General features: G+C 42.1%; 1 protein-coding gene across 2 annotated transcripts in view; it reads right to left on the minus strand.

Annotated features, from left to right (window-relative positions):
* Positions 1 to 1,750: 1,750 nt before the first annotated feature.
* The window catches only part of ECM1 (extracellular matrix protein 1), a 28,675-nt gene continuing 4,074 nt past the window's right edge, over positions 1,751 to 26,351 (minus strand). The window contains exons 2-9 of one of the 2 annotated variants that reach the window (XM_077257778.1): positions 17,627 to 17,707; positions 15,972 to 16,037; positions 14,517 to 14,579; positions 10,839 to 11,170; positions 7,460 to 7,927; positions 7,014 to 7,234; positions 4,634 to 4,721; positions 1,751 to 2,442 (exon numbers count right to left, since the gene is read on the minus strand). In XM_077257778.1, the coding sequence (XP_077113893.1) occupies positions 2,284 to 2,442; positions 4,634 to 4,721; positions 7,014 to 7,234; positions 7,460 to 7,927; positions 10,839 to 11,170; positions 14,517 to 14,579; positions 15,972 to 16,037; positions 17,627 to 17,707 (1,478 nt within the window). In that variant the 3' untranslated portion in view covers positions 1,751 to 2,283. The remainder of the gene's footprint in view (positions 2,443 to 4,633; positions 4,722 to 7,013; positions 7,235 to 7,459; positions 7,928 to 10,838; positions 11,171 to 14,516; positions 14,580 to 15,971; positions 16,038 to 17,626; positions 17,708 to 26,351) is intronic. The other variant, XM_077257780.1, reaches the window with a different exon arrangement.

Raw genomic sequence — 26,351 nt, forward strand, 5'->3', positions numbered from 1 at the left:
AGGTATATACCCATAATCATCTTGAGTCCCCTCTAGCACATAGCACTTTTGTAGATCTGAGCACATGGTTTGCTTGTTCATTGCTCTTTCAGCACATTGCACTTTATTAATTTTGGAGTGGATATATGCAATTGATTTTTTAGCACATTGCACCTTATATGATTAACTCTGGAGTGGATACATGCAATGTTTATGCACTGCACATATTACGGTATATATTTTTTGAAGTGTTATATATTTTGTTATAGGAGTTATATTGAATTACACCTCGTTTTCTATCTAGTAAGGGACTTATTATTTTTGTATTGGGTCTGCTATTATTATGTCATGAAATAAGTTTCATATGTCCTGTGATGCGTACATATTTATTGTTTTTATATGATATTGTTTTTAATTGTTGCCACAAGGATTACACAATAAAGGCATATTTTGATATAAATCCTGGATTGGGTTGTTTCCTGGCTGTCCATAGATTGGTTGATTGGGTTCTTCTCTCTACATGTGACGAGCAGAAGATTTACTAAGATCACCAAAAGCTTTACAGCCCCATCGGCTGTTGGGTCAGGTTTTGTCCCAGTTACAAAATGGAGACATTTGCAGGTCACTCCATTCATTCTTTACAGAGCTGGCGGAAAAAGCTGAGTGCAGCACATCCTCTGCATCTAACGGGGGTAAGTGCTCCATTTTGCCGATCAGAGTGGTTCCCAGGGGGTGGACTCCCGCCGATCTTTCATGGATCCTTCTCTCCACAGCAATCCTTTGTTGTTTGGCCTCCATTCTTCATCAGATGGTATGCTGGTCCCCCTGAAATTGGCCGGATTGAATGACTAATTCAATCTAATGTGTATGGGGGTCTTAAAGCAAATACAGAACCCATAAAGACAGACTATAGATCCTGTAGCAGCCCGGGGGGCTACATGCATCCTGCTGTGCCATTTTCTGTGGCCCCCCTAAACCATTTGGTTAGACAAATTTCGGGTTTGGCAGCTGCCCACCAGTATCTTTTCCATGCCAAGAAGAAAAGTACTGGCTGAAAAAGGAATAAGTATTAATGGCATATTGTGTGGCCATCTCTGGGACCCCCCACATATTGGCAGAGTGGGGGCTTCTAAAAAACAAATAGAGATCTCCATACATGAATGTGGCTATCTTAATTTTAGTCTTCGTGGGGTATTAAACACTAAGTTCAAGCACTACAAAAATCCTCACAAAAATAAACACAAGGCTCCCTAAAAAGGAATATATAGCCTATACAAAATATATCACAGGCCAATCTTTGATAAATAATTTCATCAACTTCCATTAACCATGAGGGAGAAAGCTGCATACACGAAAGGTGTCTTCTGGAGGGCAAATGGTGAAGAGGGTGTCCTCCTCTCACCCGATGGGTGGGGCTCCTAGATATATAATCTCCAATTATCATACATTTATCTTATATACTTTCAATAAGCTATAAAATCCTAAGATGGTAGTACCCCTTTGTTTTTTGCGGCCCTTATCCACCTAAATTATCACCCTTAAACTAATAGAGACCCCAGAATAGGACCTATAAATAAATACAGACCTCAAACTTAACCCTTTAAATCGAGAACTATTGTTGGACTCCCAGTGAATAAAGCTTATGATTGATAAAGTTTTGTCTGATGCATTATCAATAAGAGAGCATTCAGGAAGTGGAAGTAACGTTTTCCATGCTCCTCGGGGGCGGAGTCTTCAGTCACTGTATACACAACACATTGCTGCATCAAAGTGTTTTCTTACATTTCTTTATTACAACTGTGTGTACAAAATACGAGCCTTGTGTTACCACAATATCTTTTAATTTTACATCAAAATCTTCACTGGAAAAACGTGAAGCCTTAAGTGCTAGATATAATAGGTTATAAAAAAAAAACTTTCTTGGCATCTGATACTTTTATATTCAGTTGAGCATCAGTACATGACCATATTGGTGGTGAGAATTGCAAAGCATTATGGGATGTTACCAGTACATATCTCGCATATGTTAGCGCAGGTTTCATCAATTCTTTCACACAGTAGTTAGAATAAGCTTAAATTGTGCCACTAATAGCCTAACCCCTCCCACTCACTCAGCTCCTCCCATTAACTCTGCGCTACAGATATAATCACTCATCACCCTACAGTGCCCTAGAGAGAATATCAAAACTGTAGAGAAAAAACTGTAAATGTTAAAATAAAAAAAAGGAAAATTCATGTCCTGGGTCAGAATGGGGCTGGTTGGGCTATATAGATCTGTCCAGTACTCTGTGTGTTGGGACTATCCTATTCCCCCCTGGTTCTGTGTGCCACAGCTACGGAGACGCTCTGCAGGTAGTAGGTGAAGCATTGCTCCTGCTCCGGCTCGTCCTTACTGCAGCAGTCCTGGGTGTCTTTCCACAAATCTTTCTTGGCTCCACACAAAATCTTCATAAACTTCCCTTTCTGTAAAAGGAAATTAAAAATATTTAAGTTCTATTAAAAGTAATATTTATTTTTCTTCTTCTAGTCCTTAGAATGAGGTTAAGTCAGACACAATTACGTGAACGCATCATTGGTGTGAAGTTTCCACAATCAGTGATGGTTTGGGGAGCCATGTCATCTGCTGGTGTAGGTCCACTGTGTTTTATCTAGACCAAAGTCAGCACAGCCGTCTACCAGGAAATTTTAGAGCACTTCATGCTTCCCTCTGCCGACAAGCTTTTTGGAGATGGAAATGTCATTCTCCAGCAGGACTTGGCACCTGTCCACACTGCCAAAAGCACCAATACCTGGTTTATAATCAACAGAATCACTGTGCTTGATTGGCCAGCAAACTCGCCTGACCTTAACCCCATAGAGAATCTATGGGATATTGTCAAGTGTAGGCTGAGAGACACGAGACCAAATAATGCAGATGAACTGAAGGCTCAGCAGTACCACAGGCTGATTGCCTCCATGCCATGTCGCATTGATGCAGTAATTGGTGCCAAAGGAGCCCCGACCAAGTACTGAGTGCATTTACTGAACATCCATTTCAGTAGGCCAACATTTCAGATTATAAAATCATTTTTCAAGTTGGTGTTATAAAGTATTCAAATTTACTGAGATAATGACTTTGGGGTTTCATTGGTGGTAAGCCATAATCATCAACATTAACAGAAATAAACACTTGAAATAGATCACTCTGTTTGTAATGACTCTATACAGGGCCGGCGTCACCACCCGGGCAAGTGCCGGGGCCCTAGCGAGATGGGGAGACCCATTTTGACAAGTGTGACCAACTTTTTATTATTGATGCTGCCTATGCAGCCTTCCTGCTCCTCGCGATGCTCCTGGCAGCTCCCGTTCCCAGTAATGCCTTGCGAAATGACCCCAGGTGACGTAGGATCACACGAGACTGCTACGTCATCACAGGTCTTTATCTCGCAAGGCATTACTGGGAACGGGAGCTGCCGCGAGCATTGCTAAGGCCTGGGCTGGATCCGGGGGCTGCCAGAAGGTGAGTATATAACTATTTTTTATTTTAATTCTTTTTTTAACAGGGATATGGTGCCCACACTGCTATATACTACGTGGGCTGTGTTATATGCTACGTGCGCTGTGCTATATACTACGTGGGCTCAGCTGTGCTATATACTACGTGGGCTATGTTATATGCTACGTGGGCTGTGTTATATACTACGTGGGCTGTGCTACAGTATATGCTACGTGGCTGTGCTATATACTATGTGGCTGTGTTATATACTACGTGGGCTGTGTTATATGCTACGTGGCTGTGCTATATACTACGTGGGTTGTTATATACTACGTAGCTGTGCTATATGCTACGTGGGCTCTTATATATTACATGGTCTGTGTTATATGCTACATGGCTGTGTTATATACTGCCTGGGCTGTGTTATATACTACGTGGCTGTGCTATATACTACGTGGCTTTTTTCTACAAATCTAAACAACTGAATGAACATCCTCCAAGACCGGTGATTCCATAACTTTTGCCAGGGGTTGTATATGAGTTTTACTTTTTATATTGAAAAACTGAAATAAATTAACTTTTTGATGATATTCTAACTTTGTGAGATGCACCTGTATGTTGAGGTGCCAATCTTGGCAACGTTGATATTGGGCACACAATGTTTGAGGGCTGGTTCACCGTTTATGAGTCCCCAAGTTGTTCTACTTAATTTTGACATTTTTTAACCTCTTAGATGTCACTGTCAATCAAGACTGCAGCATTTAAGAGGTTGAACTGCTGCGATCGGAGCTAGCGCTAATAAAATCGGTCATTCTCAGGTTCCAGATGTATAATACAGCCAGCACCTGTGCTGTATGAAGTGGCATCACAGAGAGATTCACACATTATATCTGTTATTGTTAGTTTTACTACAGTGTCAGAAGTGAATTTCTGTGCACAGCAGTGCTACAGTCACCAGCGAACTAGCAGTGCCCTCTAATGGAAAACGTATGTCATTGTAGCTTCGGAGAGCAGAGCAGCATCCTAAATGAATATAATATATTTAGTCGACTATATCAACTGTATGTCTGAGCATTAATCTTCAAGGTATGCTCAGACTTGTAGTTCTCCATGGCTGGAGAGCTGCAGCTTGGAAGTGTTTATGTGATTTTGTAGTTCTTGTTTTAGCTAGACTCGTACCTGTTCTGAGGCGCACAGCAGCTGCTCTTCCACGGGGAGGGAGCAGCACATTTCTCTGAGACTGGACACCAGTAATGGAAGCTGCTTTCTGAGAAAGAAAGGAGGGAAAGATTAAAATAAACTTTTAACCCTTCTAGTTTTGAAATACCTCAATCACTTCATTTTTTTATTATCAATTAGCAAAATACAAAGTGAATGAACAAAAGAGAAATCTAAATCCAAACCAGAATCTCAATTTGCAGACACATGCTTAACATGTCACTCTCCGCAAGGAGAAACGATACTTCTTGGATCCAGGTCAGACGCCTCTCAATCAGCCAAACCAGATCTCCACTTTGCACTGACGAGGGGCATTACCCCGAAACACAGTGTCTTCCAATTGAGATTCTGGTTTGACTTTTATCCTAAGTCATGTGACAAGGCTCGTTAAAGGGTTGACATTGACTGTTAGGATTGCTACTTCCAATAGGTAGCACTAGAGTTCTAGTCCTCTTCCTCTCTGAAGAGACAATTTGCATACATCCTAGAGTACTGAAAGATTTAGCAGAGGAAATTGGAGAACCACTAGCCAGAATATTTGCAAAATCCTGAAGAACAGAAGTCCCATAGGAATGGAGAAGGGCAAATGTTGTCCCTGTATTCAAAGAAATAAAAGAAGATGAAGCCAGGAAATTACAGGCCAGTGAGCTTTACTTCTATAGCAGGAAAGATATTTGAAAAAATTATTAAACAACATGTATGTAAGTGCTTGGATAAAAATCCAGTAATTAACAACAGCCAGTATGGGTTCGTAGCAAACAAGTCACACCAGACTAATCTAATTTTCTTCTATGATGGAATCACTGACTGGATGGATCAGGGAGATGCGGTACATATAGTATATCTTGACTTCAGCAAAGCATTTCATAAAGTATACCATACAATCCTTATTGATAAAATGACCAAGTATGGGAATGACAAGGCTACGGTTAGGTGGATTCATAACTGGTTCAGTGATTGTACTCGAAGAGTAATGGTAATGAATGGTTGAACATCCAATTGGAAGAGTGTTTCAAGTGGGGTACTGTGACAGGATCACTGGCTCCACATGTGAGGGGAGATATGTGCCGCGAAGGTTGTTATTCTGCATGATGTGTAACCCATACATTTTTCTCCAGCATGATATGTGCTGAGGGGTTAATCATCAGTTTCCAGGGTTTGGGTTTTGTTGTGAGTAGGTGTAAGAGGTGGGCGGGATGCCTGCTTACCATATCTCCAACTCAAGGGTGTGGTTGGAGGGAGTTAAATGTACAGCTACTGTTTTTTTTCCCCTCTAGTGTGTTTTGGAGGAAGGAAGTCTCCTGCCTCAAGCTCCAGTGGGAGCTGCAGTTGTTGTGGATTCTGTTTGTGGGCTCCCTCTGGTGGTTACTGCTGGTACTGGGTGACGTTGGTGGGTTGCGGCCTTTGGTTTCCACCTGTCCATCAGAGGCTGGGTGTTTCCTATTTTACCTGGCCTTTCTGTCATTCCCTTGCCGGCTATCAATGTATTCAGATGTGCTCTGTTTGGTTCCTGCCTACCTGCTCCCAGATCTTTCAGGATAAGCTAAGTTAAAATGCGCGCGTGTCCAGCCTCCCGTGACGTCACGGCTTGTGATTGGTCGCGTCGCCCATGTGACCGCGACGCGACCAATCACAAGCCAGAACGTAATTTTAAAATCCTGAAGGACCTGAAATTACGTCACGGCTTGCTGTGATTGGTCGCGTCGCGGCCACATGGGCGGCACGCGACCAATCACAAGCCGGGACTTCACGTAAGGAAGTAAACGCACAAATTTTAAGCAAAGAACGCTCCCGGTTCCCTCGGTAAGGTGCAGGCTGCGTCGGAGAGGTGAGTATAGCAATATTTTTTATTTTAATTCTTTCTTTTACACATTAATATGGATCCCAGGGCCTGAAGGAGAGTTTCCTCTCCTTCAGACCCTGGGAACCATCAGGGATACCGTCCGATACTTGAGTCCCATTGACTTGTATTGGTATCGGGTATCGGTATCGGATTGGATCTGATACTTTGCCGGTATCGGCCGATACTTTCCGATACCGATACTTTCAAGTATCGGACAGTATCGCTCAACACTAGTGGTGAGCTTTCCGTTAAAGGAAGTCTTCAAACAGAGGCTGGACAGACATCTGTCTGATATGGTTTAGTGAATACTGCATTGTGCAGGGGGCTGGACACAATGATTCTATGATCAAAATGGCAGAATCACTTAACCTCCCAAAATGAAAAAAAAGAATATCAGAGAGTCACATGGACACTAAAGTGGTGAAAAATATAAAAGATGAAAAATCTGGTACTGGGAGTCTTGCACCTGAGAGTCATAGGCTTGGGAGTAGGACTTACTGCTTAGAGAGGAGCTTGGACTCGGCACACAGCTTCTGCAGCACATCCTCCGTTATGTTCCCCAGGTTCAGGACCTCCACCTCTCTGTCGTATTCTGGGAACGGAGCCTCGCTGGCGAAGCAGCTGAACACACTGCTTTGATCTCTCTTCTTGCAGCATTCGTGGTGTTTGGTCTTTATCATCTGCTCTTCGGCACAAAACTTTCCAAGAACTTTTTTCCACTGTGTAATAAAGAAGAAACAACGTCAGAGTGAAATCAACCACTCCCAACATTAAATGGGTATTGCAACACAGCACACAACCTATACTCAGGGGTGGCGCTGTTCTGAAAGAAAGCAGCCATCTTTTTCTAATCCTGGTCATCTTTGATAGTAATACAAATATTCTACAACTCATCAATATCAGATAGATGGGTGGGATGTGTATGTGGCACTGATCTTACTGACCCCAGAATGAGCACAGGCCACATCCTCCGTCTTGCAGCATTTCTTGAACTCGCCCTCCATGCGTTGGATGGCTTTGGCACGGCGCACATAGTGATTGTAGCCGCTGTCCGGCAGCATGTTGTCGGAGTACAGTGGGCGATATTTCCTCAGCTTGCAGATGTTCTGGATGTTACCAGATTTGGGTTCTCCGGGAGGGAAGGCCAGCTCTGACAGCTGGTACCTGCTGTCCATATTCTTCTGGCACTTAGGAGAGTTAGGAGGGCAGACCTTCATGCTCCGACGACCCCCCACAGCGACAACGTCCTCATCTCTAATTTCCTGAAGGGCCGCCGACGTGATGTACTCTGGGTTGGGGGCCCCATCACTGAAGCAGGTTTCCCTCTGAGATTCAGACTTCCTACAGCAATGGAAATGTCGCGTTTTCACCGAGAACTCTGCATTACAGAAATCCTCTAATGTCTCCTTCCACTAGAAGAGAGCATAAAAATTATCTTCTAAAGCATCCATAAGACTTATATGTACCTTTAGAACAAAAAATTAGTATTGCTTCAATACATCTAAAGTACAAAAAAATACAAAGCTTGCTGTTTTGTGTATGCAGCTTCAGTGCAAATTCATGTGTATCTATAGTTAGACTGCACACTAACCCTTTGAGCAGTCTAATCTGCAGTCAGATGAAAGGGAGTTAAACATGACAAGGGGGCCTATAGCAGGTGCAGAGGTTGTTGTTGCACCCACCCAGGCCCTAGAACCAGTGCAGAAGTGGTGAAGGATGGGCACAAAAGGTTCAAATCTCCTGTGTTGACTTAAATAAATAAAGATTAAATGAAATAAAAAAAAGAAAACAATTATGTATTGTGGTAATGCACCTCACTCAGCTGCTCACAGAGGTAGATGAAGGAACGCTTCTTGGGCTAATCTTCTGCTGGTTTATTAAAACATGGCATAAACCAGTGCAGGATTTAACAAAATAAACATGGCCTTTCTGGCATAACGACAAAAGAAAACATATCTTATAGCACAGTCCAGATGTCTACAGCATTCACTCGCTCAGGACTCAGTAAACTTCAGCTCCCACTGGAGCTACCACTTGGAGACTTCCTTGTCTCCAAACACACAGCAGAGAAAAAACTCACAGTAGCTGCCCTTTAACTTCCCCAGCCACACCCTTGGGAGGAGATATGGTGAGTCTCGTCCCACCCACTTCGGACAGCCACTCACAAAAAACCCAACCCTGTAACGGCCGATAAACCCCTCAGCACATATCATGCTGGACAGAAACTTCTGGATTTCACATCACGGAAGGTAGCAATCTTCCACACATCTCCCTTCATATACAGCGCCAGTGACCATGTCACTATATATGCTACATATACACACACACTTTTTTTAATCTTTCAATTATATATAACATCTCTTTTCCCCAATTCAAAGTTAGAGAGTATTCGGTATTTCCACCTCTGCAAAAAGTCCAATAGATAAAAGTATACAGTTATTAACTCCATTAAGTACACTCGCAAAGGAAAAATAATCATGTGATCGAAACATCATCTGTACCCAAAAATTTCAGCTCGCCAGGCGAAAAAAAAACCATGCCCTCACACAGCTCCATTTATGGAATAATAGAAAAAAAAAAAAAATTTACGGGTCTCAGAAAATGGCAATACAAATCTTTTTTTTTTTCTTTTTACAAAGCTTAAAAATGTTTTTAGCCACTATTTTAATAATAAAAATCTATACAAGTTTAGTATCTCCTAACCCTACTGACCTAAAAAATAACGTAACTGGGTCATGTTTACCGTACAATCAAAAATGTAAGCTAAATTTGAAAAACAGTGAAGGAATTGCTTTTGTTTTCATGTTAAATTTTTTTTTCTTCACGATATTATATAGTAAAATGAATGGTGTCATTCAAAACTAAAATTTGTGCCGCAAAAAAACAAGTACCTGTGTTGCTATGGGGTCAGAAAAATAAAAAATGTTATGGTTCTCGGAAAAACAGGTAGGTAAAAATTAAAAAAAATAAAACAGCTTTTGTCAGTTTGCTTGAAGGCCCTGGTGAGCAGTGACTAAGGAGATGGCTACGTGGAGGAGGCACTAGAACACATTTGTCAAACCCTGGCTTACAGGCCAAAGCTGGAGAGCATATTTGGCTTGTGACAACGGGTGCCCCTCGCCCAGTATCGCACTTTCACCAGTATTTAGGATGCTGATACAATTGAAAGCAATGATAGAGGAGGGAGTGTCAGCTGACGCTCCCTCCACCATCATTACTTTTATGTGTCGGACGTCTCAATGCAGCGGGCGCCATAACATCACTGCAGCGCACACATTGTGCCGAGCATTGAAGTGCTTCAGAACGGAGCTGAGCAGCCGGGAACTCGGAGAGGTGAGGGTTTTTTTTTTATGTGAGGCCCATTATTCTATATGGAGGCCTATGTGGGGTCATTATAGTCACTATTAGTGATGAGCGAGTGTACTCGTTACTTGAGATTTCTCGAGCACGCTTGGGGGTCCTCCGAGTATTTTTTAGTGCTCAGAGATTTAGTTTTCATCGCCTCAGCTGAATGATTTACATCTGTTAGCCAGCATAAGTACATGTGGTGATTCCCTAGCTACCAGGCAACCCCCACATGTTCTTATGCTGGCTATCAGATGTCAATCATGCAGCTGCGTCAACAAAAACTAAATCTTACAAGCACTTACAAATACTCGGAGACCACCCGAGCGTGCTCGGGAAATCTCAAGCAACGAGTATACTCGCTCATCACTAGTCTTTATACTATATGGAGGACTGTGAGGGGGGTCACAGTAGTAGAATCATACCGTGATGGGGTCACCATTCTTTGTCAGTGGGGGTTGAAGGAGGGGGTACAGTAGGGTCATCAAACCGCATGTGTGGAGGGTACTGTGGAGGAATTTGCTGTTGGGGTATCTGTGTTTGGGGGGCACTTTTGTTGGAATAAAACTTTACCTGCATTATTCAAGAGTTTTTTATCCTTTGCTAATATATATATATATATATATATATATATATATATATATATATTAGGCCATTGGACCTTTTTCATTAATAAATCTTAGAATAAAATATTGGAAAAATATGTTATGTAAGAGCAGTAAAAAGAAAATGTACATTGTTTGTGGGACAACCCCATTAAGTTTGTTTCTATATGAAAAGGTTATATATTTGATAAGGAAAAACAGCCTCAATTCTAGACATTTTTTCAATATATATCAAGGTTGGCCAAACTTTTAATTTTGGCTCTTTTTGTATTTGACGTTGACTTCCCTGCACTAGAGCGACACTTCTCATCCTCCACCATCATTTTTGGATCATCCAGATCATGTCATTGCATTCAGTGGGTTACATACTTACCAGGTTCTCTGCACACTGTAGTTTGTCAGGTTTTCCACAACATGCGCTGAACCCTTTTTCGAGCGCATTAATAGCATCTCCTTGTCTGCTGAGGTAAGAATACCCCGTACTAGGAAGGTTGTGGAACCCGTATGAGGTTTTTGGACGATTCTTCCTGCAGATGTTTCCAATGTTGTCACCATTTGGTCGTCCGGGTGGGAAAGTTTTCAAGTTGTTGGTGGACGAATCCATCAACTCATCCAAAGGACACGGCTGGCGACCACCGCAAGCAGAGACAGGTCTTCTCCCGCGTGGACTAATCACAGAGTCTTCTGAGATCGAAGGCAGCTCAACTATATATATATAAAAAAGAAATATGGAGCTAAATTCGACCTTGATCCTATGGACCATCCCTCAATATCTTAGCGTTTTGGAAAACCCACCCATTGGCATTTTTTTCTTTTTAAACAAGCTGCAGTTGGGTGGTGTTGGACTTTTGGGGATCGTAAATTTATGCCAGTTGCACTTAACTAGTAAAATTCCATTAGGGGGAGTCGACTGAATACAGGTTTATTATAAAGTTCAATGTATGGACAGTATGCAGTGAGCTCCCCCTAGTGGTGAAGGTAACAAGTCAGATTTTTAGTATCCAACTAAATGCAGGGGATTTGGAGCTGTGTATCATTAAATATGGAGATCTTACAGCTATATAAAATGTAGAACATTTTCTGTAATTCTGGAACTCAGTCCTTTCTCTTTTAGGTGGGGTGTTATGTGAAAAGCCACCGATGGGAGGGCAATGTACTGGATACAACAGTACATGACCTCATTTAAAGGAAAACTATCAGGTTTTTGTGTTAAATTTATTGATTTTGACAATGTTTTAAACTATAATGATCTTTATTTTTAGAAAAAGTAATCTTACAATCTTAAATTCATATTTCCTGAACTTTCGGGAAGAGTTTATCAGTTTCTTTATCATCAGAGGCAGGATTACAGGTAATCCCTCTATACACAGCTGATAACACAGGATCTACCAATCACATTAGGTGATGTCATAGCTCCCATTTTCTTCATTATGACCACATTAGATGCTTCAAAATAAAAGATAGTGTCAGAATCTGACCACTTAGCTACTGGTATGTACAGTATGTATGTTAATTCATAGTTTTGATGCCTTTAGTGTGAATGTACAATTTTCATAGTCATGAAAATACAGAAAAATCTTTAAATGAGAAGGTGTGTCCAAACTTTTGATCTGTACTGTATGTATGTGAAACAGGAAGTTAGATTCTAACAAAGCCCAAGTGGCCAGTGTCAGAATTGCAAGATTTCTAAATTGTAATTCTTAATACAGATTATGATATGAATGATAATAAAAAAGTTCACAATGTAAAACAAAAAGAAAAAAAATTGACACAAAAACCTTATTTAAATAATAGGTAATATTGATATGTTCTTTTTACATGGGGATCTGTTGGCTTAAATTAATATAGAATTAAAGCCACTACTGGCATGTGGAGATCTCACGACGGTGCAGCCTGCACAGTAAACATAACCATGTGTGCTGTGGCATTGCCTGATGAAAGCTGGCTTACCGATAGAAGCTGTTCTGGCATATTGTGGGTAGCCAGGAACCAGAACACTGAGCAAGACTGATAATGGATTTGTAGAATTCGGTTTTCCAGTAGGGCATATCTGGAGGCGAAGCTTTGGCATAAAAGCTCTGGGCAGTGTTCCAGAGCTGTGGGTTTCATAACAGCAGATAAAGTACAAAGCTTTGTTTTGTTGTACATGCTCAGAGTTAGAGTACATGCGTTCTCGATTTCCCTTTGTGTATCAATAAGTATGATGTCCTGCCACCTCAACTCATTTTGGTGGAGTACTGAAATTCCTCTGAGGATTCCTCCACTCATTTTGGTAGAGTACCGAAATTCCTCCGAGGATTCCTCCACTCATTTTGGTGGAGTTCTGAAATTCCTCCGAGGATTCCTCCACTCATTTTGGTGGAGTACTGAAATTCTTCCCAGGATTCCTCCACTCATTTTGGTGGAGTACCGAAATACATTCGAGGATTCCTCCACTCATTTTGGTGAAGTACCGAAATTCATCCGAGGATTCCTCCACTCATTTTGGGGAAGTACCGAAATTCCTCCCAGGATTCCTCCACTCATTTTGGTGGAGTACCGAAATTCCTCCGAGGATTCCTCCACTCATTTTGGTGGAGTACCAAAATTCATCCGAGGATTCCTCCACTCATTTTGGTGGAGTACCAAAATTCATCCGAGGATTCCTCCACTCATTTTGGGGGAGTACCGAAATTCCTCTGAGGATTCCTTCACTCATTTTGGTGGAGTACCAAAATTCATCCGAGGATTCCTCCACTCATTTTGGTGGAGTACCGAAATTCCTCCGAGGATTCCTCCACTTATTTTGGTGGAGTACCGAAATTCCTCCGAGGATTCCTCCACTCATTTTGGTGGAGTACCGAAATTCATCTGAGGATTCCTTCACTCATTTTGGGGGAGTACCGAAATTCCTCTGAGGATTCCTCCACTCATTTTGGTAGAGTACCGAAATTCCTCCGAGGATTCCTCCACTCATTTTGGTGGAGTTCTGAAATTCCTCCGAGGATTCCTCCACTCATTTTGGTGGAGTACTGAAATTCTTCCCAGGATTCCTCCACTCATTTTGGTGGAGTACCGAAATACATTCGAGGATTCCTCCACTCATTTTGGTGAAGTACCGAAATTCATCCGAGGATTCCTCCACTCATTTTGGGGAAGTACCGAAATTCCTCCCAGGATTCCTCCACTCATTTTGGTGGAGTACCGAAATTCCTCCGAGGATTCCTCCACTCATTTTGGTGGAGTACCGAAATTCCTCCGAGGATTCATCCACTCATTTTGGTGGAGTACCAAAATTCATCCGAGGATTCCTCCACTCATTTTGGGGGAGTACCGAAATTCCTCTGAGGATTCCTTCACTCATTTTGGTGGAGTACCAAAATTCATCCGAGGATTCCTCCACTCATTTTGGTGGAGTACCGAAATTCCTCCGAGGATTCCTCCACTTATTTTGGTGGAGTACCGAAATTCCTCCGAGGATTCCTCCACTCATTTTGGTGGAGTACCGAAATTCATCTGAGGATTCCTTCACTCATTTTGGGGGAGTACCGAAATTCCTCTGAGGATTCCTCCACTCATTTTGGTGGAGTACTGAAATTCCTCCCAGGATTCCTACACTCATTTTGGTGAAGTACCGAAATTACTCCCAGGATTCCTCCACTCCCCGTCCTTCTCTTCAGTCTGGATCTTTCACGTCGTTAGATCTCGAACGAAGGGAAAAAAAAAAAAAGATCTTCTATGATCTGAGAATTGGGCATGGAGCTGGGCAGGGAGCTGTGGCACAAGACAGGTGAAGGGCAAAGCCTAGGACAGGTGTACTAGAATTATTTATTTTATTTTTTTTAACCCCTTCCCGGCCTTCAAAAGAACTGGGCACCATTTTGCCAATTTTGTGCTAATAGAATCCCGAAAAATACGGATTCTGGTAAATCTAAATTTTTTGTAGGAAATTTTTATCACATTTGATTAATTATGAATCAATTCGCTCATCTCAATTACTCTGGAATAATGTGCACAGTTCTGTAGAATGGGGATCAAAAGTAAAGTCTCCAAAAGAGAAATTGGGTCTTACCTTCACGTTGTCCCAGTGGAATCCGGGGCTCCACAATTCTTTGCAAGAAGAAGCGGTGGTCAACTGAAAACAGATTAGTAGTTGAGAAATATTTGGGATATATGTCTAAGGGAGAGATCTACCAAAAAAAAAAAATGTTTGTGGATCCATATATATATTTTTTTAATTGCATCTAGTTTTAGAAATTCAGGACCCTCATCTACTAGATGAGCGGAGAACAGCTACCAGAAGAATCTCTGGCTTCAGAGCTTCTTGGCTGATTTGTGCGGTAATTTCCTTAGTTTTATCGTCCTGTCTACATGACAGTTATGCAGTTTAATATTCATATATTCAGCGTTTACACCTTAGCGCACAGTGTCTGCTGCACGCTTTGATTTGTATATAATACAGTCACAGCTGTTTACACCTGTTCACGTTTGCTTCATGCTCTGGTGCATTACATAGACATGATAACACTGAATATTCTAGGGCGTTTAGGGTGGCTAGTGTTTTTTTTTTTTTTTTTTAACACCGATCAAAACACTTTTACTGGTTTGTTTGTTTCCTGAGGCAGAGCTCAATACCTCCTAGAACTCTAGGATAAAATTCTGTTTACCTGCAGTTACCACAAGGGGCAGCTGACTGCATTCAGATATATACATTAAAGGGAATCTATCAGCAGGTTTTTGCTAAGTAATCTGACAACAGCAGGATGTAGGGGCAGAGACACTGATTCCAACGAAGTGTCACTTACTGGGTGCAGCAGTTGGAACTTAATCAGTTTTCTCTGCTGCAGATCTAGCAGAGCTCTGATTGCTGAGTGGTGTATAACTTATTTACAGTTTTTTACATTGTGTTGTAGCTGCTAATTAATAATAGGGGTGTGGTTGGACTAGGAGGCACCAGACACCTAGTCCTATAGTGATAATCTCCTGCTGATAAAACACAGATTTAATTAAGACAGGAAAACACAGCCCAGTAAGTGACACGTCGCTGGAATCAGGGTCTCTGTCACTACATTGTGATATTTTCAGATTTAAACTCAGGACCTGTAGAATGTAAGCCCGCAAGGACAGTGTCCTCGCCCCTCTGTATCAGTCTGTCATTGTTAGTTTGCTTACTGTAAGTGATATCTGTAATTTGTATGTAACCCCTTCTCATGTACAGCACCATGGAATCAATGGTGCTATATAAAGAAATATTAATAATAACTAATTGTATGTATTAATATGCGATGAGCCTAATGGTGATTACAAGCATTTTCTAACTCCTCTTTCTCTGGAAGCAGGTTTTGGTTTTTTTTAATATTACATGCGCAATTCAGAGCCCTGTTCTCGGGATCGGTCAGACCTTCTAGAAGTTATTGTCTTCCATATGGATAAGCAGTATCTTGCCAAGATGGGAATAACCCTTTAAATAAATCTAGAATCCTCAATAATATGCGAAGCTCTGTAGGAGGGTGAACAATTCTCTTACCTTCACGCTGTTGCATTGGAAACTCGGGCAACACCTCCCTCTGGAAGATGTCATCATAGTCATCCTCTGCAAAATGCAAAAATTAACCAGTTGTGAAATATTTCGTATGCATGTGTCCAAGTCTATTGATTTGATTAGGCCTGGTGTAATTCCTTGTTTCTCCTCCAGTAGTGCTGTAGGGAAATTAAAAACTTCCTCTGATTGCAGCTAGTCCCTGGGGTTTTAGCAATGGTGCACCATGAAATAAAACTCTTTCATTGAATTGTTTGAAACAAAGCCCCTTCTAATTCTACTGAAGGGAATAAAAGTATTTATACAAGTATATCACTATGTCTGGGAGTGGGAGTTATATGTGAACAGAGCTCAAAATCTGCATAGTGAAGATGTTGGATGATAAAATCTCCTCTACCTGCAGACACCACTAGGAGGAGCTCACTGCATTTATACATTCCCCATTGAATTCAATACTAGTTGTATACATTTACAAGTGAGGAGCTCCCCCTAGTGGTGGCTGCAGAATGATTTTTATTTTTTTATTTTACTTTTTAGTTAATTGAAAACTCTCTACAATAGTTGTGTTCTTATAGATTCATAGCGACAGCCACCAGGTTTGTGATTGCAGCTCTGGTTGTGACTTGAGCATAAGACAATTATGAACAATATTAGTCCTTTGTATGGTGGTATACTTTACTGTAAATAATCTTAAACCAAGTATTTACCATAAATGAGTGTCCTCAAGGTAAAACAATGAAGTACATAAATCAACATTAAAACATTATTTGCCAAAATAGATAAAATCTATTAAAAATAGAAAGGTGCTAGGAAAGAAAAAAAGGGAACATATTCCAAGGTGTGCCAAAAAAACATGAGGTAGGAGTTCACAATTTAAAGTCAAAACAATTCAGGATTCACAAAAGATATTGCCTATGTAGATCACTGTTATAAAATGCCAACAATAAGGTGCATCTATAGTCCTGTGATCCAGACAAAAGGTGAATCAATCCTATGCAATCAGCTTGAAGTGATATGGAGCTAAACAGTCAGAAAGGGTTATACTCAACAGAATCCCTATACTAAAGTGCCATCCGTGTAAATGCAGCTATGGTCCTATGATTAAAGCAAGAGATAAGTAACATAACCTCCGGAAGAAGTGGAGCGAAACACGCGTCGGGGGCAGAGGGACACTATCATGTGCCTAGCAGTTCAGCCTGACAGGTATAAACATGTATATATTAGATTAGTTATCCCTTGCTTTAATAGGACCATAGATGCATTTGCACGGATGGCACTTTAGTATAGGGATTCTATTGAGTATAACCCTTTCTGACTGTTTAGCTCCATATCACTTCAAGCTGATTGCATAGAAGATTTTTGTACTTACCGTAAAATCTTTCTCTTTGCCTTAATTGGGAGACACAGGAACCATTGGAGCAGCCTTCTGGGTTCCTTCCTGGCTTTCATGCAACCAGCTCACCAAGTCTTCACATACCAGAAGCAATAGGTTCTCTTCTGCATGACAGGATCCCTTTTTGGGTATGTAGCCGTCTCCTCCTGTTCCGGAACGTGCCTGCTCCAATTGTTCCGGTGTCCTCCAATGAAGCGCCTGAGAAATGGAGATTATTCAATATTTTCAAATATTAAGAAAGGAGTCTCACCTAAATGTTGTCCCATCACAGGAAATTGCATCACCTCTCTCTGTAACATGTCATGGTGATCAGCTATTGGGATCTCATCATCTGCAAACATCAAGAATGTATGGTTTATGTGTCTTACAGATTCTAATAGATTGGCGTCATGTTGATGAAAATACTGGTCAAAGTGGTGCTCGCCCAGACATGTGGGACATATGCATTTCCTCTAGCTACCGATAATGCTATTTTTTTGCACCCCTAAGAACTTTTCCATCCTTTCCCAACGCCCTGTACCACTATCACAGTAAAAAATGCAAAAAAGGGTAAATGCCACGCTTTCCAGAGATACTCTATGTAGGGTTTCTTTTTTTTGGCTCACCTGTAGATTTACTCCATATTACACAGTAGCCCATAATACTCCATAATACACAAGAATTCTCTGTCGTCACAACACTGGCTATGAATAATCATGTAATACGTAATTACCAGACCAAAGTTCACATGGAAACTTCCCCAAAACCAGTCCAGAACATGGAGCAGATGGAACTGACTCATGGCTTGGTTCCCCTTTATTTTTGTCAAGTCGACAACTTTAGGATTTATCATAATCTTATTATGAGCTGCCATATAGGATGCACTATCAAATTGAGGGGATGTGTTAACATTTGCAACGGGCTTATTCTGGGTTACAAGTGGTTGGGCATGTTTAAGAACAGCTTGCGCCATCCAAAAAAAAAAAAAAGAAATCGAGAATATGATATTTAGCCAATGAAATGATACAACCCCTGGCAAAAAATATGGAATCACTGGCCTTGGAGGATGTCCATTCAGTTGTTCAATTTTGTAGAAAAAAAGCAGATCACAGACATGGCACAAAACTAAAGTCATTTCAAATGGCTATTTCTGGCTTTAAGAAACACTAAAAGAAATCAAGAACAAAAAATGTGGTAGTCAGTAATGGTTACTTTTTTAACCAAGCATAGGGAAAAAATTATGGAATCAATCAATTCTGAGGAAAAAATTATGGAATCACCCTGTAAATTTTCATACCAAAAAAATAACACCTGCATCAAATTAGATCTGCTCGTAAGTTGGCATCTAAAAAGGAGTGATCACACCTTGGAGAGCTGTTGCACCAAGTGGACTGACATGAATCATGGCTCCAACACAAGAGATGTCAATTAAAACAAATGAGAGGATTATCAAACTCTTAAAAGAGGTTAAAGCATCACGCAATGTTGCAAAAGATGTTGGTTGTTCAGTCAGTTGTGTCTAAAATCTGGACCAAATACAAACAACATGGGAAGGTTGTTAAAGGCAAACATACTGGTAGACCAAGGAAGACATCAAAGCGTCAAGACAGAAAACTTAAAGCAATATGTCTCCTAAACAGGAAATGCACAACAAAACAAATGAGGAACGAATGGGTGGAAACTGGAGTCAACGTCTGTGACCGAACTGTAAGAAACCGCCTAAAGGAAATGGGATTTACATACAGAAAAGCTAAACGGAAGCCATCATTAACACCTAAACAGAAAAAAACAAGGTTACAATGGGCTAAGGAAAAGCAATCGTGGACTGTGGATGACTGGATGAAAGTCATATTCAGTGATGAATCGCGAATCTGCATTGGGCAAGGTAATGATGCTGGAACTTTTGTTTGGTGCCGTTCCAATGAGATTTATAAAGATGACTGCCTGAAGAGAACATGCAAATTTCCACAGTCATTGATGATATGGGGTTGCATGTCAGGTAAAGGCACTGGGGAGATGGCTGTCATTACATCTTCAATAAATGCACAAGTTTATGTTGATACTTTGGACACTTTTCTTATCCCATCAATTGAAAGGATGTTTGGGGATGATGAAATCATTTTTCAAGATGATAATGCATCCTGCCATATTACAAAAACTGTGAAAACATTCCTTGAAAAAAGACACATAAGGTCATTGTCATGGCCTGCAAATAGTCCGGATCTCAATCCAAGTGAAAATCTTTGGTGGAAGTTGAAGAAAATGGTCCATGACAAGGCTCCAACCTGCAAAGCTGATCTGGCAACAGCAATCAGAGAAAGTTGGAGCCAGGTTGATGAAGAGTACTGTTTGACGCTCATTAACCCCTTTACCCCCAAGGGTTTGCATGTTAATGACCGGGCCAATTTTTACAATTCCTTTATGAGGTTATAACTCTGGAACGCTTGCATGGATCCCTGTGATTCTGACATTCTGACATTGTTTTCTTGTGACATGTTGTACTTCATGTTAGTGGTAAAATTTCCTTGAGTTTATTTGTGAAAAAAATGGAAATTTGGCGAAAATTTTGAAAAATTCACAATTTTCCAACTTTATATTTTCATGACCTTAAATCACAGAGATATGTCACACAAAATACTTAATAAGTAACATTTCCCACATGTCTACTTTACATCAGCACAATTTTGGAACCAACATTTTTTTTTTTGTTAGGGAGTTATAAGGGTTAAAAGTTGACCAGCGATTTCTCATTTTTACAACACCATTTTTTTTAGGGACCACATCACATTTGAAGTCACTTTGAGGGGTCTATATGATAGAAAATAACCAAGTGTGACACCATTCTAAAAACTGCACCCCTCAAGGTGTTCAAAACCACATTTAAGAAGTTTATTAACCCTTCACGTGTTTCACAGGAATTTTTGGAATGTTTAAAAAAAAATAATGAACATTTAATTTTTTTTCACAAAAAATTTACTTCACCTACAATTTGTTTTATTTTACCAAGGGTAACAGGAGAAAATGGACCCCAAAAGTTGTTGTAAAATTTGTCTTGAGTACGCCAATACGCCATATGTGGGGGGTAAACCACTGAAGTTTATAATGTAAAGCCGTAAAAATAAAAAATCTTATTTTTTTCACAAAAATTATTTTTTGCCCCAATTTTTTATTTTCCCAAGGGTAACAGGAGAAATTGGACCCAAAAGTTGTTGTACAATTTGTCCTGAATACGCTGATACTCCATATGTAGGGGTAAACCACTGTTTGGGCGCATGGCAGAGCTCAGAAGGGAAGGAGCGCCATTTGACTTTTCAATGCAAAATTGGCTGGAATTGAGATGGGGTGTGGTAGTCAGCTGACACCCGGCCGCGATCGCTGCCCTCCCCCCGTGAGCATGGCTGATCGCGTTAGACATAATATCCAGTCGGTGGTCATACGGGCCCATACCACCTCGACGGGATAGTACATCTAATGTCCATTCCCCAGAGACTGCAAGCTGTTATAAAGGCCAGAGGTGGTGCAACAAAATACTAGTGATGTGTTGGGGTGTTTTTTTGTTTGTTTGTTTTTCATGATTCCATAATTTTTTCCTCAGAATTAAGTGACTCCATAAATATCTCCCTTTGCTTGGTTAAAAAAAAGTAACCATTACTGACTACCACATTTTTGGTTCTTGATTTCTTTTAGTGTTTCTTAAAGCCAGAAAGTTGCCATTTGAAATGACTTTAGTGTTGTGCCATGTCTGTGATCTGCTTTTTTCCTACAAAATTAAACAACTGAATGAACATCCTCCAAGGCTGGTGATTCTATAATTTTTGCCAGGGGTTGTATCATAGCAAAAGAGGACAGCCACTAAAGCATAGCTCCCAACCGTCCCTCATTGTGCGGGACTGTCCCGGTTTTGATGCTTTGCCCCGCTGTCCAGCACGGGACGCTCTGATCCCGCAGACAGCAGGAGAACCAACCGACAAGCCCCCTTGTGTTAAGCCACGGCACCTGAGCAAGGATTTTTTTGTTTTGTTTTGTTTTGTTTTTTTATTAGTCCTGGCCTGGTCACCTCCCGACCGACCAACCACCCCCCCGCCCCCCCGGCCACCCGCCCGCCTCCCACCCACCCTCCTTGAAGACGATACTCACCTTGCTCCTGCGATGCCTGGTCTCGGCGTACACAGCTCGTCCTGAATGAGCGGTCACGTGGTACTGCTAATTAAGGTCATGAATATGCGCATATTCATGACCTTAATGAGCGGTATCACGTGACCGCTCACGCAGGAAGGTGCTGCGCCAGGAGTAGGGACAGAGCGAGAGGGATGTCGGCGCGGCCGCGCGATGTGGGACAGGTGAGTATGAGGGACAGGTGAGTATGAGGGATGGGGGACGGGGGGATGAAGGAGGACATAAGCCGGCGCGCCATGCAAGATGGGAGCAGGAGCGGGAGCGGGGGGGGTGGAGAGATAAGCCATGCATTCAGGGGGGGGAATATTAGCCATGCATTCAGGGGGGAATATGAGCCATGCATTCGGGGGGGGGGGAAATATGAGCCATGCATTCGGGGGGGGGGGGGGAATATGAGCCATGCATACAGGGGGAGGGGGAATATGAGCCATGCATACAGGAGGGGGGGGGAATATGAGCCATGCATACAGGAGGGGGAATATGAGCCATGCATACAAGGGGGGAATATGAGCCATGCATACAGGAGGGGAGAATATGAGCCATGCATACAGGAGGGGGGGGAATATGAGCCAGGCATACAGGGGGGGAATATGAGACAGGCATACAGGCGGGGGAATATGAGCCATGCATACAGGGGGGGGGGATTATGAGCCATGCACACAGGGGGGGGGGGATATGAGCCATGCACACAGGGGGGGATATGAGCCATGCATACAGGGGGGGGAATATGAGCCATGCATACAGGGGGGGAAATATGAGCCATTCATACAGGGGGGGGGAATATGAGCAATGCATATAGGAGGGGGAATATGAGCCATGCATAGAGGAGGGGGGGAGGGATATGGGCCATGTATATGGGATGGGAGGGAGATGAGCCGTGCATACAGGAGGGGGGGTCATTATACAGTATTGAGCATCATGTGGGATCATTATACAGTATGGAGAACTGTGTGTGGCATCATGTGCGGTCATTATACAGTATGGAGCATCATGTGTGGTCATTATACAGTATGGAGCATCATGTACGGTCATTATACAGTATGGAGCATCATGTGCGGTCATTATACAGTATGGAGCATCATGTGTGGTCATTATACAGTATGGAGCATCATGTGCAGTCATTATACAGTATGGAGCATCATGTGCGGTCATTATACATTATGGAGCATCATGTGTGGCCATTATACAGTATGGAGCATCATGTGCGGTCATTATACAGTATGGAGCATCATGTGTGGCTATTATACAGTATGGAGCATCATGTGTGGCTATTATACAGTATGGAGCATCATTTTGTTTATAATTATTGTATATGAAACAGTGTGATCAGCAGTGCTAAATGGGTGTGGTTGGGACATGGATATGGGTGTGACTAATTATGAATGGGTGTGGTCAGAGGCGTGGCCCAAAATTTGCGTGGCGCGCATTGCGCGCCGCAAACTTTATCCCTCTTTCCCATCTTCAAAAGTTGGGAGGTATGACTAAAAGATCTGTGGCAGGTTGGCTGTTACCTCCCAGGATCTAGACGTGTGACTGCTCGGATGCTACGTGGAACGATCTAGGGCACTTATAAAATAATCCTGCGTGAGATTATTACTATACAAAAAACCTTGTCTCTAGTGATTGTAAGTTATCCCGAAGTGAGTCATCTCGGCCAAATATGACAGGATCCTGGAAACCCTCACATTCTAAGTGTCTTCCTTGGTGTTCCACTGGGGATGATGGTAGCCATTTGGGATTACCCGCCCTGTGTGAACGTACCCCATTTATTAGAAACATTGCTGTGAGCTTTGCTCTGACTACTGGGGGGCCAAACGCAGGTATAGTGTGCACATCCCCAGTGTAGTGAGGCCATGGTCCTACAACTATGTTTGCAGGTTCCTAAAGTTCCGTACATTCTTACCCTTTGATCTGTTAATTCCGGACTCTGGTTTCTCATCAGCGAGCTTTCCTGCTGTCACATAACAGAACTGCTGATTAGAACCCTGGGCCTTTCCACAGCTGTTTGCAGGTGGCTACAAAACAACAGCACATTCTGCTCTGGAGTGTTGTGGCTGTCTGCAGGAAGCCGGAGATCACAGGAGGGACATCATCTGACCATCATACAAAGCTTTGTGTTTGTGGCCCAGTTTGGACAATTTACATGTGGAACAATTTTGCATCTAATAAAATCCCAGTGATTTTTTTCTAACAGCATCAAATGACAGACACAGTCTAGTTACAATGACAAACAGTGGACCTGTCAATTGCCATAAATTGGTATTTTTGTAACCTGGTGTAAATGCTGTCATTCTCCCAAATCCGGCAATGTTTTTCTTTTCTTCCTGTGCCTCTTCATTCCTGAGATATGGCCTCTGTCTCTTTGTACGTATATAGAAATCTATATATAGTCTATTTAGCCAAGTGGGTGTAGTCCTCAATGAAACACCCAGAGAAGAGTTGCAGACCACACTCACTTGGCTATCAAGACAAAGATTTTTCTACAAGGAAGAGGAGGTCATATCTAAGGAACGGAGAGGCACAGAAAGAAAAGAAAAACATCGCCGGATTCAGAAGAACAGCGGCATTTACACCAGGTAAAAATAAAATTTCATACAACAGGTCAAATAAGCATGTCACCAAGCTTCTAAATACACTGCTCAAAAAAATAAAGGGAACACTTAAACAACAGAATATAACGCCAAGTAAATCAAACTTCTGTGAAATCAAACTGTCCACTTAGGACCGCTACCTCAGCCTTTGTGCTAGGAGGAACATTAGGAGCACTGCCAGAGCCCTGACCTCCAGCAGGCCACAAATGTGCATGTGTCTGCACAAATGGTTAGACACCAACTCCATGAGGATGGTCTGAGTGCCTGACGTCCACAGATTGGGGTTGTGCTCACAGCTCACTGTGCAGGATGATTGACATTTGCCACAGAACACCGAGATTGGCAAATTCGCCACTGGCGCCCTGTGCTCTTCACAGATGAAAGCAGGTTCACACTGAGCACATGTGACAGACGTGACAGAGTCTGGAGACGCCGTGGAGAGCGATCTGCTGCCTGCAACATCCTTCAGCATGACCGGTTTGGCAGTGGGTCAATAATTTCTCACCGTTGAAACTGCTAAGACTCTTCCTGCCGTTCTTATTCATTCTCGTCTGGACTACTGCAACTCTCTTCTAATCGGTCTCCCTCTTACCAAACTTTCTCCTCTCCAATCCATCTTGAATGCTGCAGCCAGAGTCATATTTCTGTCCAGCCGCTTCACCGATGCCTCCATCTTGTGCCAGTCATTACACTGGCTACCCATTCGCTACAGGGTCTAGTATAAACTCATCTCTCTCACCCACAAAGCCCTCCACAGTTCTGCACCGCCTTATATCTCCTCTCTCATCTCTGTCTATCGCCCTACACGTGCCCTCCGTTCTACAAACGACCTAAGACTAACATCCCCTGTAGTCCGAACCTCACACCTCCGTCTCTAAGACTTCTCTCGTGCTGCGCCAGCTCTCTGGAATGCACTTCCCCAGACGATCAGACTGATACCTAGCCCCGACCTATTCAAGCGAGCTTTAAAAACCCATCTCTTCAAACAAGCCTACCACACCAACTACTCAGTAAACTAACTTTGCCCTGTTCCCTCCCTCCAAATATTACTCTGAATCTGCACCCTACTATTCATCTGTCTCCGCACCCTCCATGCACATGATAACTGCACTTGATAGTTGACTATTGCACTTCAACACACGGGCTGATGACCGGATCATGCAGCTTTGTATGAAAATCCCTATGTATTATAATTGCCAGACCTGAAATAACAAGCACTTTTCACCTACTGTGTCCCCCCATTTCCTTGTAGATTGTAAGCTTGCGAGCAGGGACCTCACTCCTAATGTCACTGTTTAAATTGTCTTAACTCGTACTGAATTTGTTTGTACATGTCCCCGCTTAATTGTAAAGTGCTGCGGAATATGTTGGAGCTATATAAATAAAAATTATTATTATTATTAATTATTATTATTAATAATGGTGTGGGGTGGCATTTCTTTGGAGGGCCGCACAGCCCTCCATGTGCTCGCCAGAGGTAGCCTGACTGCCATTAGGTACCGAGTTGAGATCCTCAGACCCCTTGTGAGACCATATGCTGGTGCGGTTGGCCCTGGGTTCCTCCTTATGCAGGACAATGCCAGACCTCATGTGGCTGGAGTGTGTCAGCAGTTCCTGCAAGATGAAGGCATTGAAACTATGGACTGGCTCGCCCCTATCCCAGACCTGAATCCGATTGAACACATCTGGGACATCATGTCTCACACCATCCACCAACGTCACATTGCACCACAGATTGTCCAGGAGTTGGCGGATGCTTTAGTCCAGGTCTGGTAGGATATCCCTAAGGAGACCATCTACCGCCTCATCAGGAGCATGCCCAGGCGTTGTACAGTAGGGAGATCATACAGGCACGTGGAGGCCACACACACTACTGAGCATCATTTCCTTGTCTTGAGGCATTTCCACTGAAGTTGGATCAGCCTGTAACTTCATTTTCCACTTTGATTTTGAGCATCATTCCAACTCCAGACCTCCGTGGGATATTAGTTGTGATTTACGTTGATCATTTTTAGGTTTTATTGTTCTCAACACATTCCACTATGTAATGAATAAAGATTTACAACTGGAATGTTTCATTCAGTGATATCTAGGATGTGGGACTTTAGTGTTCCCTTTATTTTTTTGAGCAGTGTATATATACAGTTATATGAAAAAGTTTGGGCACCCCTATTAATCTTAAGCTTAATGTTTTATAAAAATTGTTTTTTTTGCAACAGCTATTTCAGT

This window comes from Ranitomeya variabilis, chromosome 1, assembly GCF_051348905.1.
Source record: "Ranitomeya variabilis isolate aRanVar5 chromosome 1, aRanVar5.hap1, whole genome shotgun sequence".
Lineage (NCBI taxonomy): Eukaryota > Metazoa > Chordata > Amphibia > Anura > Dendrobatidae > Ranitomeya > Ranitomeya variabilis.